The sequence below is a fragment of the Ambystoma mexicanum genome, chromosome 14, assembly GCF_040938575.1.
Source record: "Ambystoma mexicanum isolate Mex_15411 chromosome 14, UKY_AmexF1_1, whole genome shotgun sequence".
In the NCBI taxonomy this organism is placed as follows: domain Eukaryota; kingdom Metazoa; phylum Chordata; class Amphibia; order Caudata; family Ambystomatidae; genus Ambystoma; species Ambystoma mexicanum.
In genome coordinates this window covers 596,214,706-596,231,070 of record NC_090940.1, presented here as the reverse complement: position 1 = coordinate 596,231,070, position 16,365 = coordinate 596,214,706, and the positions used below count along the sequence as shown (strand labels likewise).

Genomic DNA, 16,365 nt, shown 5'->3' with positions numbered 1-16,365 from the left:
TCTCCACCATGCGGGCTCAGTGGGCTGTGATCCACTCCTTTGGGGGTCCGGATGTGGGTGGTCACTCTTTGGTGGGTAGACTTCTCCAGAGTATTTCTCTGGCCTGACCTATCTCCACTTCTGGGTTGCCCTCCTGGGATCTCCCACTGGTCTTTCAGGCTCTGCTGGCTTCTCCCTTGAGCCTTTGCAGAGGTTTTCCTTAGGATCCTCACATTGAAAGCGGTTTTCCTGTTGGCTATCACTTCAGCAAGGTGATTGGCGGAGCTTGGTGCCCACTCCTGTGAGACACCCTACCTGGTGGTTTCCCCCAATGCATTGTTCCTTAAGTGCCATCCGGCCTTTCTTCCTAAGGTGGTTTCTAAGTTTCATGTCACACAGGAGGTTGTTCTTCCTTCCTTCTTCCCCCTCCCTCTTCCCCGGAGGAGGTTCGTTGGGCTGCTCTGAATGTGCAACGGACGGTTCTGCTCTATCTGGATCACAGTAGGGCTTTTCGTTCCTCTCCTAGCCTAGCCTTTGTGTTACCTTTGTGGGGATGGCCCCCGGAAGGTAGGCGTCTGTGCCCACCATCAGCCGTTGGCTTCGGGATGCTATCTCTTTGGATTACTCCTCTGTGGGCGCTCCCCTTCCGTCAGACTTGCAGGGTAGATCCACCCGGGGGATGGCTGCGTCCTGGGTTGAAGCCTGTGGTGCTCCTATCCAGGGCATTTGCCACGCCGCCACCTGGTCTGATCCATACACTTTCATCAACCACTATTGTTTGAATCTTCACCCCTGGGTGTCTTTGAGGTGGGTGTTTTGAGTGTGGCGCTCTTGTGAAATACCTTAGTGCTACTGTCTGGAAATGTGTATTTCAATAAATTGGTGTTGGTCGGGTTGCAAATTCCATTTGCCTTCTGGTGTTTTTCTTTGCACTCGGCCCATTCCATCTGGAGTTGGCATGCCTCATTGATAAGTGCTGGGACAAGGAAGTGTGGACGTGGAGATAATGCCCAGATTACTTACCGGTAATCTTCATTACTCCTAGTCCTACTCTTCCTCATCCCAGCACGAGTTTCCCGCCTCACCCTTCCCCGTGTTGAATGGGGCTATTGGGCAATGTTACGTACTGTTGGGTCTTGGGGAAGGCAGGCTGTTACGGCCAGAGTCGGGAGATGGAAGGGTGGGGGCTGAGGGAATTGGAAGTAGAAAGAGGGTTCCTGTGGGGAGGTGGGACACCACATTGATAAGTGTTGGGACGAGGAAGAGTGGGACTAGGAGTAATGAAGATTACTGGTAAGTACTCTGGGCATGCTCTTCTAAGATTTCCCACTCACTGTTAGCAAACACAGTTGTTGCAGTACAGAATGCTTTGCAGGACCTTGAATGAGGCGCCGTGAATCTGGCTTGCAATGTCTTTCCCCTAATTGGTTAAGCCTGTCCACATTAATTACACGGAGGTGATCCAGTCCTAATTACAGGTTATCAATTAGGCATCAGCGGGGAGATGGAGAAGCTGAAACCTGGCCATCCGTGAAATTGCAGCTGCGCTTGCAGCTTTCGTTCGAGGCTGCCTGAGGTCAGCGCAGGACACATGCAGGCATGGATTTTCCAAACCAAGGATTGGATTGAATGCGATGGCCTGAAAAAACGATCACTGCCATATTGAGAGAAAAATGAAATTGAAACAGTCCCTCCCCTCGCTGAAGTCTGGAAGTAACTTTGTAGCGCGGTGTATGGTGATTGTGTTTTCCCCATTCAGGCTAGTCTCTAATATTTCCTATTTCTCTTTCTTGCAGGGTTTTGTGACCGGAGGGAAGGATGGAGTTGTCGCCCTTTGGGACGACTCTTTCGAGAGGTGCCTCAAAACCTACGCCATCAAGAGAGCTGCCTTGGCCCCTGGCTCTAAAGGTGATTGTGGTTTCTTCATGTTCTCATCTTGTGTGTCAAGTTAAGTCAAGGCGTGGGGATTTTAGGGGGAAGTTCATGGTGAGGTTCCTTGGGTACACCATATGAATGTCAGCACTCATGTTCTTCATTGGGCCCTTATAGCACAGAAAGCAGTTGACTGATCTTTCCAGGGATTGCTAGAATTTGCAACTGATTAGGGCCTGTGGAAGCCTAGTATGCATGGGCGTAATTTTAGGGGGGACAGAGGTGTTTGTCCCCCCCAACTTTCATGGCACGCCATGTTGTCCCCATTCATTTGGCTGGGGCACCCTTTATTCAGATGTCATGCCCCCCCCCAACATTTTCAGCAAAGTTACTCCACTGCTAATAGAGGTTTCATGTGATATTAGCGAATAACAAAAAACATTTTTTACGAAACATTTTGACTGAAAAAAATACTGATTTTTTGAAATTTTATTTGGGGGGACCCCCTGTTTCCCTTTGTTTATAACCCCAGCCCAACCCCTTCCCCACCCGTTTTAACCGCTTACCCCACCCCCCCCCATATATATTTTTAATACACATTTGGTATTTTTCCGGTAATAATGATTCGTTAAAAATGTTTTTCGTTATTACTTATTCGGTAACATCACTGGATACCGCTAGTAGGGTTAGGCTAAACAACTTGCATGACATGCTCTACAACAGGGATTGCCAACCTGTCACCCCCCAGATCGCTGGGTGGGCTGATTGAAGTTGTAGCAGGGGCGTTGCAAGGGGGGGGCTAAGGGTACTATAGCCCCTGATCTTTTGGTTGTAGCCCCGGATAGAATCTCAGGAGCTACAGCGAAAAGACTAGCTAGCCCCCAGTCCCAACAGTTCTGACATCAGCTTAGCCCCGGGTCTTTTCCAGACCTAGCAACTCCCCTGAGTTGTAGTCCAAACATCCAGAGGGTTTGTCCGCAGGGCTAACCCTGGGCACCAGATAATGAGCAGTGGCAGAAGAAGAGCTGCACCTCGGGGAGTAGCAAATGTTAAACTGTATTGACCGCTCAAGAAAAGCACTCCTGCCGGGAGCAGCTCCTTGAAGCCATCTATTGAGTTCTTCTGGGCGCCATCCACCTAGCATCGATTCCAAAACTCTTATTTCAGAACAACTGGTGGGATTTGATTTTAGTTGTGTTGTGGCTACGTTTGCGGCAATTAACGACACACGCATCTCGTTCAATGTATGCACTTTTTTTTCCAAGGCGTTTGTGTTTTTAAACATTTGAAGCATGGTCATTTAACCGTTGTAAAAAACAAGAAAATAAAGTTTTGGAGAAAATCGAGCAACGCTAGTATTCCTTTGTAAGATACATGGGAAGGTCAGAAATTAGCAAAATGATGAGTCATCAGCCAAGATCCACTTTGCCCTTGGGAGACACCTTCCAAAGTCAGTTGGGGCATTTGCAAGAGTTACTGTTGTGTACAAGTTTTTAGAGATGAATAGCCTCACTGATCTTTTATTCTTTAAAGTAAATCGTAATTTGACAGCGGTGAACCTGGCACGTTTGCACCCAAGCATAGCCAGGCCCCTGCCACTCCATTTTAGTTATTTGCTCGACGCAGTGCAAATGTGCAGGGCAACGCCACCTTTTGCCCTGCACATTTGCACTTTGCCATGAAGATGAATAAACGCTGCATACCAGGCTCGCCTGGTAGGCATTTACAACTAAACACTGCCTGCCACGCTCACATGGTGGGCACCGTTTAATTGCTGTGGTGCGAACTCCATGTGCCAACTGCTCCATGCAAGCGTGGTAGGAAACGTGTCATTGTAATTGTAAATGCTGCCTGCCAGGCGAGCACGGTAGGACATATTTCATTGTAAACTCTGCCTATCATGCGAGTTATTGTACTCTTAATAAGTGGCTGATGTGGAGCAAACCCACAAGAGCCATAATTAAAAGCTGGGCTAACAGTCAGTATCAGAATCCCGAAACCTGATTGGCTGTTGGCCAGGCAGCAGCTGCCAGGGAAATGAATTGGAGTAGTGTGACCTCCATGTTCCAATCCTGACAAATATGTGGAAATTACTGTGGTGTGAACTCCATGTGCCTGCTGGGCCATGCAAGCATGGTAGGAAGCGTTTCATTTTAATTGTAAATGCTGCCTGCCATGCGAGCAAGGTAGGAAGTATTTCATTGCAAGCGCTGCCTACCATGTGAGTTATTCAGTGTTCTCTTAATAAGCGACTGATGGAGAGCAAACCAACAAGAGCCATAATTAAAAGCTGGGCTAGAAGCCAGTATCAGAATCCTGGATCCTGATATGCTGATAAATATGAGGCCATTACTTTATTATAATGCCTATCAGAAAAAGATTGCTTGAAAAATATCTATTTTTTAAATACTTCTTCATCAAAATCAAAGCCCCCCACACTAAGTCATAAATTGATTCAAAATGCAAAGCGAACGTGGGAGGAGAGGGGCGGAGCGTCGGGTGTCTGCCCCATCAGAAAAAAGGAGCAGCACAAACAGCCTGAAAGAAATCTCAATAAAAAGACTAGGAGTACACAAATATAAAAAGTGGGAAAACAAAACTACATCCAAAAGTAATTATTCAAAAGAAATTGCTGCAAAACACTGTATAAAATCCAAAAGAGAATTTTTCAGAAAGAAGAAATTGAGTAGGAAACAATAATTGAGAAAAGTCGTTTTTTTAAAAGTAATATTTAGATGGAGCTTTCAGAGAGGGAAAGTTGTTTACCTCGCTGCAACCCAGACCGCTACATGGGATATATAGGATATATTTACCGTAGGAATATTTTCTTTATGCAGTACTTTCTCGATACACCAGGCGTGTAAATATCCCATGCAGTCTGAACTCGAAATTAGGTAGTCTCTTAATAATTAAGATGTACTTAAAATAGCACCTTTTAGCAGTTCCACATGTGAGCCCCATTGACTAACTTGAACTAAAACTGATCGTCTGGCCTTGGAAGAAATGTTTTCAGTTGTGAGGATAGGGTCTGTTGGGCGGGTCACTATGGTTTCATTGCTACCGGAAAATGGGGTGCTCTTTCTTTTGAACGAGAACGATAGGGAGCACCTGGTATTATAGTACATCCAGCACCGCAGTGCCTTTTCAAGGTGGATGTTGCGCTTTATAAGTGATTTATATCATATATCATGTAGTTGCTCCAAGCCCTTGTATAAGCTGGTGCCCTGCTTGAAAGAGGAGTGCCAAAAGGCCCTCGCTCACTTTTAGATGAGACCGGCAGGTAGAAATGATCCTTCGTTGGCACAGAAAGACATATCTTTGCTCCGAGATGGGCAGACCCCGCCATCTGCAAGGACCCCCAACAATCGCGGAGAAAGCCCAAAGCAACAGACAAACATCTTACAAAATAAGTGACAAAAAGTATGTTAACTTCTACCCTTAGAAAAGTTGTGTTTGAATACCAAACCCAAGGATTTATTAGCGTTTCTTAAAGGTTGCCAATTTAAATTGAACTAATATTAGGTCGGAGCCACAAATTTGTACGGATATCCCTCCCTCTGTTCTCCACGAAAGCAGGCATTTAAGATCACCCCCACTTTAGCAGTGGTTGGCTTTTGTTCAATGAGATCGAATGAATGTATTTGACCAATAAGAGATGCCTTCAGAAATGCTCTTTTTAAAATGCGCTGTAAGTATCACTCCCCAAATGAATGAGGGAGGTGAAGGAGATCTCTAAGAGCTTCATGCAATGTGTCCTTTTACTTGGATCTTTAAATGTCTTTAGAGTGACCGCTCTTCCTTATTGCATTGCAGGTCTCCTCTTAGAAGATAACCCCTCCATACGTGCCATATCGTTGGGACACGGGCATATTTTAGTGGGTACTAAGAACGGCGAGATACTGGAGGTGGACAAGAGTGGACCAATAACCCTGCTGGTTCAGGTACCCTTTCTCTTTGCTGAATTTATTTTGTTGCGGTTTTGAAATATTATTAACAGGGTTCTTCAACCTTAGGCATACCAGATGTTTTAGACTTCAGCTCCCATCAGACCACGCCAACATAGCTGATGGAGAGGTATCATGGGACTCGTAGTCTAAAGCGCCTGCAAGGGTGGTGGGTGAGCTTGCATGAGAATAGTCTCATAATGAGCTGCACCTGATTACACAGCCGCACAGAGGTGAATTACTCAGGCAATGATCCCATTGGCATAGAACGGGTGTGATGTGTCATCTCTTGGAATTTGTGCTGAAAAGGCATGCAACTCCCTGGGATTGTGCAACTGGGCCTCTGCTAAGAAAAGGAGCACCCCATTGTCCTTGTTCTCTGTGGGCACAGAGCTGCATGCATCAAGCAAGGGAAAATAGAAAGTTGCAGGGCATTTTTGTTGAAGAACCTCTAGGGAAGTCAGAATGGGTTTGGTGGAACCTTCATGACTAATGGGTTTTGCAATATTATGGGTGTACGATGATAGCGCTTGGAAGCTGGGGGAGTCTGGCATGAAGCGCTATATTGAAACTCATTATCAGTACAATGCTGCTGCCTCATAGGAATAATGTTTAACCCCTTAAGTGCTAAGGACGAGTATGCTCGTCCTTTTTGCATAGACTTGATTAGTTGCCCGTTGGGTCCCCCGATTAAGATGTTGAAGGGACCATACTGGTTAATATCTATCACTGAATCCAGATCATTACCCTTTGTCCCTCAACACGTACCCGGAAAAGGATCCTCCACACAGTTGTTTCCTTCAGAGTTTTGCTTTCTCGGTTGTGGATTAAAAGGGCTGCTGCCAAAAAGCATGAAATGAATAAAAATGTTGGTCCCTGGTCTAGAAGGGGTAACCACGCGAGCAAGGGTTTTTGACAAGCCATAAAGGACTTTATGCTCAAACCACTGATTGTCCATGCCTAGACGAGGATAGCTCAGGGGCAACGCGCTCACCTTGGAAACAAGACGACGCAGAGCAACACAGGTTCGATCCCCGGGTCCGCGCTCAGAAACCTCGGGGTATTAGGTGCCCATCATAATAATGATATATAGACTTGCTTAAGGGCTGTACATAATTGTGACTTAGTGTAATTGTATTATTGTTTCCTTCCTTTTGTGTTCCATCTTATATGTGTTGGTGCATTGCCAGTTTTTTGTCGGGGAGCATCCCGTAGCAGCCCCTTGGTAGTTTGTGGTGCTATATCCAACTCAAAGAAAGCGAGAAGAAACAAACTTTGTTTGAATGCTAGTTGCACCTTTCAATGTACACAATCTTTGCTTCTTTGCAGGGCCACATGGAAGGGGAGGTCTGGGGCCTTGCCACCCATCCGCATTTGCCAATCTGTGCCACTGTAAGCGATGACAAGACGCTCCGGATTTGGGACCTGTCTCCTAGCCACTGCATGCTCGCTGTCCGCAAGCTTAAAAAGGGTGAGGACCCAGGATAGGGATGCAGTATGCTTCTTTTAAAAATAATCTCTTGAAGGTACATGAAGATCTAGATCTGGGTTCAATGTTTGAGTCGGTGTATCCTCTTCATTTGGACATACACCTGGCATTGTCCTCTACTATGGGAAAACACGTTGGTAGAACCACTTTGACTTTCTGATTGTAGATCATTTCAACGCATGTCTAATTTCTATTGCTTTGGTCTATATCTTTATAAGGCACATATGAAAGAACCAGAGATGCTTTTGCTGTCCAGGGTGCTCCTCCTGGAGCATCAGGCACCTTACAAGTGGCTAAACCGAGGCCATCGATAGTGGCAGATGGGCGCTATACAAGACCACGTACATTACATTACATTAAACCTGCCAGGTGTGACAAATCAAAGGTATTCATCCCTTCTCCCCAAGGGGGAGCCTCCCCCTTTGAGGCGTTTGGAGGTGAGCCTGATCCGCAAGACCCTCCCTAGGGGGTCTGGGCAAGTGGGACCTTACCGAGAGAGACTCCCAGTTATGAGACAATGGGTCTCATTACAAGTCAGCCGGTCCGGAAACAACGGTGGCGGTAAATCCGCCGCCACCGTTGTTTCCGGACCGGCTGATTCCGAGTCCTGCAGGCGGGAGGTGTCACTCCCGCCAGGTCTGACCTGGCGGCAGTAACGCCACCCGCCTGCAGGCAGACATGGAAACACCGGCTCCGTCATAGACGGAACCAGTGTTTCCATCGAGTTACTGAATTCCGCCTCTAGAATTACAGGGTCCCCGGGGTTGTAATGCCCCTGTGATTCCGGCAATCACAGAGGCGAAATGGAATTACTGGTCTAGCAGGGCTACCGCCGGACTCGTAATGAGGACCAATGACTCACGTTGCTGTGAGGCACTCTCTAAGCCACTGAGCATAGCAGCATACATGGGACTATCTGCTACAAAGACTAATGTAACATCTGCATATTTGGCTAAAGGAAATGCTGGAACCAACAAGCCCAGAGAAGGAAAGGATAATAGGGCTTATTCCGAGTCAAGCAGTCTGGTTAAAAAGTGACGGTATCCGCGGATACCGGCACGTTACTGGACCGCCCAACTACGGGTTTGCCGGTGATATCCCTTGGCCTACCTCCAGCTAAAAGCTGGAGGTAACCCAGGCAACAACCGGCAATAAAATCCCTCATTACTGACACTGGCAATGCCGGTGGCGGTAATGACGGCAAATACCCTCATGGACTCCATGAATGGGGATTTACACCGCACCGCTGTTACTCATAATCCGCTGGCAATGCCACAGGACTGAGGGCTGCAAATAGTAACAGCCTTTGCTAGAACCCTTGCGACTCTACCGCCAGAATCGATGACCGGCAAGGTTGGAATGAGCCCCAATGCCTCTTTAAGAGACGAAACATACTTAACTAGCACAAGTGGAGGAACATGGAGAAGCCGAGCTTATCCTAAGCCGCGGAACCCCCTGACGTGAGCACACCTTGGAGAGGCGGACCTGGGACGAGCCGTGGAGCCAGCAACTTTCGAAGAGCTACAGAATGCCAGAGTGAGATGCTGCAGGCCCGGCGTACCCAACAACGGAGGAGCTGTTGTGAAACAGGAAAGCAGAGTCCTCTGTCAGGTGGTGGCGAGACCACATTCATATCGTGTTTGGCAGGATGCCCAGTGAAACACGGTGAGACCATCCGAGGAGGCAAGTGGGATCGCGAACAGCTTCCTAATGTTTCATGAACGACATAAGGGAAGCTGAGAACGGGAGACCCACGAAAAAGCAGAACAAGAAGTCAACTCAGAATGCGAACAGCTTCCCAATGTCAACCTCTGTATATGGCAGAAGGGAAGCAGAGAATGGGAGCACGATGAAAACCAAGGAACGAGAAGGCAGTATCAAAGACGATCACCTGAGCGAATGCCATGTCCTGTAATGTTCCCCGACATACAGAGAGGTAATGGGAAGAAGAGGAGAAGTGGGAGGCCACTGGGGCAGCAGAATACGAGAGGAGAAACTCGTCCCTGTATTCATGATGAGTTACTTAATACAAACCTATGTAATTGGAACTTGTAAAGCTGATAAAGAGGTGATTGAATAACCCTGTGTGGGAAGTTTATGAAGACTCCGAACAAAGACCCGATAAAGGATGGAAATGACTATACAAGCACCAAGAGGAAAAGAGGAGGAATAGTGGCATACAATCTTATAATAAAGAAGGACAGACAAGGATATCAAGTGAACGAGATAGTTACAAAGAGAGAACCCAGGAGAGGGGAAATACCAAGTGGGAAGAAACCACAGCCAAGCTGAGAGAGCCTGGATCAATAGGTTACGAGAGATCTGAAACCTCCAACAAGAATGTGGGAACGGATCACAAGGAAAGTTGTCACAGATACATCAGTACAAAGAGTACACAACCAAAGGCTGTTGTAGTCCAGGGGATAAAGAGAATATTACAGAAGATCGTGCTAGACAAGCGGCATCAGGAATAGAGACATTGATGCAAAGAGAATGTCAGAAGATATTGGCACACCAGGGCAATCAAGCCAAGTTGGTTATCTTAGTGGTAATGTAACGTAATGTAATGTATAAAAATGTATAAAGCACAACTGAGGCCCATAGTCATCTAGGCGCTAAATTCACAGACAGGCACTAGGGAAGAGAGAAAAACCCTGGCAGCATAAACAGGCAGACAAATTAGAATCGAAAGGTTTGGAGTGCCTTCCGAAAAGGAAGATACTCCTCCATAAGTCTCAGCAGTAACGGCAGTCGATTCCATAGAGTCTGGGCCAGTACCGAGAAGGAACAGCCCCGTGCCCGTGCTCGCTGAAACGTAGGCACTTTGAGCAGCCCCATGGCAGATGAACGAAGACACCTAGTCGGATGGTACCTCTGAATCCTACTTATTAGGTAACTTGCACCCACCTCATGGAGAGCTCGGTGAGTAACACACAGAGCCTTAAACGCGACTCGAGCAGTAACCGGCAACCAATGAAGTTGCCATAGCAGACCTGCAGGAAGGACCAGTTGGGGAGCATTCAGAGCCAATCTGGCTGCCGAGTTCTGGAGTATTTGCAGCTGCTGTATCTGTTATTTGGGCTGCACCAGATAGATCCCGTTGCAATAATCCAGCGAGCCTATTATTACTGAAGTGACAATCTGAGCCTGACTATTGGACGGGAGCAGCAGCAGAATCCTTTTCAAGAACTTCAGTTTTCCGAAGCCAACGCTACAGACAGCTGAAATCTGGGCCTTGCTAGAGCCTTTTGGCAGAAGTCGCACCCCAAGGCTTTTAACCGAAGTGCTGGGCGCTGGACAAGGGCCAAGAGCATCAGGCCAAACTGAGCACTCCAGGAGCTGGCTGCTGCCTGAGAGCCAAACACCAGCACTTCTGTTTTATCCCCGTTAAGGTTCAGCCAATTGCCAGACATCCACCTGTCTATGGCAGAGAGGCAGTTTCTCAGTTTAAAAGGCATCCCAATTGTAGGGGGAGTCCAGTCGGAACACCAGATGAGTGTTTCATCAGCATAGGTGTGAAATTAGACTCCCCATTGCGAAATGAGGTGTGCCAGTGGACGAAGATAAAGATTTGAATAAAAGAGGGGAAAGGGCAGACCCCTGAGGAACACCATAGGGGAGTGCTGACGAAGAAGACTGACAAGCCTGAAGTGAGACAGTTTGAGGCCACTCTACAAGAAATGACGTAAACCATGCCAATAGGTCCTCTGTAATTCCTGCCTGCTCCAGTCGGGCCAAAAGAATGCCATGATCCACGGTGTCAAAATCTGCAGAGAGGTCGAGAAGGATAAACTCTCCAACCTCTCTGCGGTACTGGAGAAGCACAAGGCCACCCAGGAGTGAAATTTAGGTAGAATTAGATTCGGACTGAGGACTTTTCTTTCTTTGGGAATTTCTGGCAACAGACAAGCACCTTTAGTTCCTTTAGATAGATAGGGAACTCCCTCTAGAAATAGGGGGAAATAGGCCTTTTTCTCTTCATTTGAATACAAGTGAATTAGAATGTCCCTAAAGAATCAGATTCCTTCTTCTGACCAACCACACATGCCTTTCCATCAACCTAGGAGAGTGCTATGTTGTCGCTCTTATAACCTTGTATTTAACTATGTACAGCTCTTGTGAATTGTTCACCAGAAATGTGGAACAATTCCACAGATAACGGTGAGCACTCATATTTCCTAGGTGCCTAGTCTTGCACAAAGATGACCCGCGAAGCCAATGGGGCACTGAAGCTGTGCATGCATTGGGCTTGGACCGGAAAGATAACACGTTGACTAACCTTTGCTGTGTGCTCTCAATTCCACACTTTACATAAAGATCACAATAGGAATTGTCAAGATACTGAGACTGCAAATCCATTCAGCCCGGGCCTGACCACGGGACACAAGCACCTCCTTAAACATTTCTCTATATCCAGTCTATTGGGCATCAGGCAAATGGCAGTTAGATGGAGTGGTACCACCTACATCCATGTGCGTCTCCTTGCTCTACGCATCCACCCTCTCCTTACCCCCCATCTGAAGAGTTAATTTAACTTCTCTGCGCAACTCTCTTGCGCTTCCTTTGCACAGATGGCATTAGAAGCCCTCCAATTCTCGGAGGCGGTGTTAGGGAGAATTTTCATTTCTGTGCCAATTCCCTTTAACCGTAGAGACTCCCAGCTCTAATGCTGGACTCAGGGCTTTTTAATTTTTTATTCCGAGTGAGTGGGACCTTTTTTTCACTCTTTCATGTGTTTTCCTGATTATGATTTTCTATGTTCCTTACTGTTTTATAGAATCTGGTAAATCTACATTTTCTTGGGTGAACTACTGTTCCCAAATATAGCAAGATGACCCCTGTCTTACTTACCTTTACTATACGGGTCTCGCACGCACCCCCCTATGTGGAGTCCTGGGGGGCTACATAGTAACTCCTTTAACCCATTCCTCATGTAACATTTTGTTACACTAAATCTTTTGAATGGCTGGAGGCAGTGGTTTCTTTTTTACTACCTAGTGGCATGTATCTGCAGGCTGATACCTCAGCTGCAGTGCTGCGCCCAAGGGTGACCAATATCTGAAAATGGCCCCTGTCTTCTTTTTTCGCCATTTCTTGTTAGTGTCTCTGGGGCTTTTACTCTGTTTGATTCAGGTTGGAGTCCTTTGTGCATTTTGCCGTTGGCGTGCTTCAGCCCTGAAGCCCGCCCAGGATCCAGTGTGTCTGGAAAGGCAGGAAGTGAGGGAGGGTCCCGAAACTTCACTGTCCTTTGTGTCTAGGTGTGCCTGAGTGGAAGCAGTTCCAATTGGCTGACTGGCTGTCCTAAAAGGACAGTCACCCTCCTGTGTGATTCATAGCCTAGGGCTGTGAATTAATGGGAACTTGCATAAAAAGTGAGGTGTTTGGGACTAAGACCAGTGCCGACCTCTGGAGGACAACATCCAAAGCAAAAGACGAGAGAAGATGCCCGGTTAAGCCCTGCAGCTGTGCTGACCCTGTTTTCGAATTGGCTGGGAAGACCCGTAAAGGATGACTTCCTCCCTTATGCTGGTGGGACCAACTAGCCTCAACACAAACTCTATTTTGGTGCAACCCCCGACTTGCTGTGACTTTCCAAGGCTGCAGAAGCCCAATACCCGGGGTACCTCGACCTCCTGTGAGTGCATTGTCTTCCGAAGTCCAAATATGGCCAGATCTTCGTGGGCATCCAGAGGCCCCTACAGAAGCAAGAAATCTACATTCAGAGTCCATTCACCAGATTCCAGGATCGAGGGATCAAGGAAATCCTAACCAGAGCTTTTTGTTCTTCGTAGGCGCTGAGTGGAAGGTGCTAAAACCACAAAGAGCCGCTGAATCGACAGAAATCCATTGCTGCCGAGTCCCTCTCCAGAGTGCTGCCACAGGAGCCTGCCAGACGTCCTCCCTTTCGTCACTTCGACCAAGGACCAGGACCAAGGGTCTACTGCATTGCATCGTGAAGGCAACCAGCTGGAACAACTTCTTCATTTTCAAGGTACTGTGGGGTTTGGGGTATTTTATCCTTTTGCCATTTGCGGTGCTCCCTACCGTTGGGAGTGAAATTTAACCCAAAACTAAGTTGACCTCAATTTACCTGCATAGGCCTTACAGCTTGTGCTTCCTAAAGGCGACTCCTCTTGAGTTGCTGTGATTTCTTTTTGAACACTGACTATTTAAGAACAAATTTCTAAGAAGAAGAGCATCAGAACTTTACTTTTTCCATTAACTTTGGCTGTCCTGGCTCCCCAGCGTCCTCCTTCTGAACCTATTGGCTTTGGCAGTGCTTGTTCCCTTACAGGTTTTAATGTTGAACACTTTAATGCTGGGATTATAGACTGCCTGCATCCCTTTGCTAGAATCTAACTGTTTTTATAACCTATCGGTCTGTTCTGAACTAACCATAACCTTTCATTCCTTGATAACTCAATACTGCAAAGGTGAAACTATATAAATGCTATACTGATCTCAAATTATGTCACTTCTGGGTGCTGGATCGTGTGTAATATATGAATGAATTACGCACCTGCTTTATTGTTTACTTTTTTAATAGAATCCTAGCTTGGGATTAATGTTACAGCTGATTATTGCTTTTTAAAGAATGCTTTAAATATCTCTGTGTATAAATAAATAAATAATGTATTAAATAACTTTAAGTGTTTAATTGGATACTTTTATTTACTGATTTCATTGTGCAGCTCACATTACCCCTTTTAAGGTAGGCCTGGCTGCTCAGTCACACTACCAACTTGTGTAGTACAGGCATATATTAAAAGTTGCGTTACCCAATACCAAGAAATAAGTCTGGGCAATGCTGCATGGGCATCCCACAAGTGAGGCAGGGTAACTGCTGTTACCATCGGCAGCTGGGAGAGGGGCAGCCCCAACTCCCCGCGCCTGCTCCTCTCCTCTCCCCCCAGCTACGGAGACACGCAGTCTCGGCAGCACAAAATCCACGGAAGGGTAAGGTGCGAACAGTCATCGCACCCTTCCTCCAAACAGCAAGGTGCTAAAGCGCCACAAGGAAACAACCATCAGGCAGGGTCCAGGTTCAAAGATCTGCCCCCACTAAGGGGTCAGACAGTCGGCTATCCGGCCGGGGGCTGCGACAACAGCGGCCCCCACCACATACACAACAAAGACCCAGGGCCTCCCTGGATCCTATAAATGAGAGCAGCATGCTCAGAGTAAACACAATCTGTTTGTGGACCCTGAACGGGGACCCAAGCAAACAGAAGGTTCACTGTTTACTCAGTGTCTTCCAAATCTTCTTGCTTCTCTACCACAGAACCCACCCACCCTACAAAAGGGGAGAAGAACAAAAAGAAGTACAAGGCACTGTACAGTGCCCACCCACAACCAGTCGTGGGACACAAGAAGGCGGCACGGGTCCGAGGGGGTAACCTCAGGACCCGGTGCCCAAAAGTATGATACCATCATGATGTGATATTGTTATTGTCATAACCCATATCTGTACAATAAAATCCTACGGCCTTTTTATTGCCAACACTTGAAACAAGTTGTGAGCCTATCATTATGGGTGAGGGTTCGGGGTTCGGCCATTACTAATGCATGCATATGGGTTCAGTAGTTATTGTGTAGTCCCACACCAGTTGGACTGCACTAATTCTTACCAAACAGGCACCCCACGTTTATTTTGTTGAAGACTCAATGGGCCCCAGGGCTGCCCATATTGCTCCCGTATTCAAGCACCTTCTCCATTGCCCAAAGGTCCTTAGCCCTTGATTGGTATACACAGATTGCATCACCCTCGGTTTGCAAACTACTAATTAAACTAAGGTGTTTAGCCTAAAGGCCCTTAGCCGTATCACTCTAATCTCCCTCAGGGACTCCCTAAGTGGTTACTTTTCTGTAGGCCCTGCTGCAGTCAGGATTATCGCTCACTCTCTTGTCGGGGTGATTCTCCCGGGGCCGGCAGAGCCGTCCACAGACCTCCGGGATGGGGAGGCCGCAACACCTCCCATGTCCCAAAAAGGAGTATGAGACACACACAAGAAGCCAGGCGGTAGTGCAGTTTATTATAACAACGGCAGGGATGAGTCTCGGTTCATATGCATCCAACGGGACTCTCACTCGTAGTGGGGCTCGCAGGCCCTTTTTACAGCAGTATGACGCGCTATTCGCGTCACCTGGGAAAGTTAGCACAAAACCTATCTCCACTCTGGATTGGTTCACCGAGTGGTAGGGTTAGTATAGGTAACATATGGAAAGAAATATTAGTGGATGAGGATGGGTCAGGTGGTACGCTTGGGTTGTCCCTTGCAGATGTTACTTTAGAATTGTTACAGAGGGACCCTTGGTGATTGGCTAAGAGTAATGGCGTCAGTAATAAGCCCCCCTGTATTCTGATTGGTTCTCCTGCGAGCCCCCAAGCCTGGGACCATTGTCGTTCCCAGCTCGCGGTGTACCTGTCATTAGCAACAATGTGCAACTATGTGTTTGTGCGGATAACCGACAGGCCTGCTCATGGGCTTGTGAGCCGGTCTTTCACATCGCTATTGGTGTCCATCTTGCCGCTTCGTTGTTGTAACCTGTGTCCCAAAACGTGGGATTCTGGCGGCTGTCTGTCTGGTGAGCTTGGCACCTTGTCAGTTCGGCCTGTTCACGTGTGGAGAGACCGTGGCTGGGGCCGAATTATGCGCATTAGATTTGTATTTCATCTCTGAGGGGTTGTTTTTTTTTTATTGTTTATGGTTTAAAACAAACCTTTACAAAATTAAACAAGTTACAGATTAAAATAAGAACATAAAAAGTTTCAAAAAATTACAAGTCAGTTTTCAAATCAAATTTGAAATTACAAATTCAGATGCGTCTAAAATTTCTCATCAGCCATTCCTCAATAACAAAACATAACAATATCACAAAAAAACAAAATATAATACAATATCCTTATCCAATTAAAACCTAAGTGTCTAGAAATAGACTAAACCCTAGTTTCTATAAGCAGTTTATACTGCGAAATTAAAATTGAATCGAGAGGTCCTAAAAATCTTGTCAAACATAGTGTCAGCCGTTGGCTAGAACCTTCCATACACCTTCTCCACAAGGATTCTTTCCAAGTAGCAG

The 16,365-nt window shown here is 46.8% G+C and overlaps 1 protein-coding gene across 1 annotated transcript in view; it reads left to right on the top strand.

The window, feature by feature from the left end:
• The window catches only part of EML5 (EMAP like 5), a 772,681-nt gene that overhangs the window by 543,353 nt on the left and 212,963 nt on the right, over positions 1-16,365 (top strand). Inside the window, exons 19-21 of the mRNA XM_069637955.1 lie at positions 1,776-1,887; positions 5,665-5,792; positions 7,125-7,266. Of these exons, the coding sequence (XP_069494056.1) occupies positions 1,776-1,887; positions 5,665-5,792; positions 7,125-7,266 (382 nt within the window). The remainder of the gene's footprint in view (positions 1-1,775; positions 1,888-5,664; positions 5,793-7,124; positions 7,267-16,365) is intronic.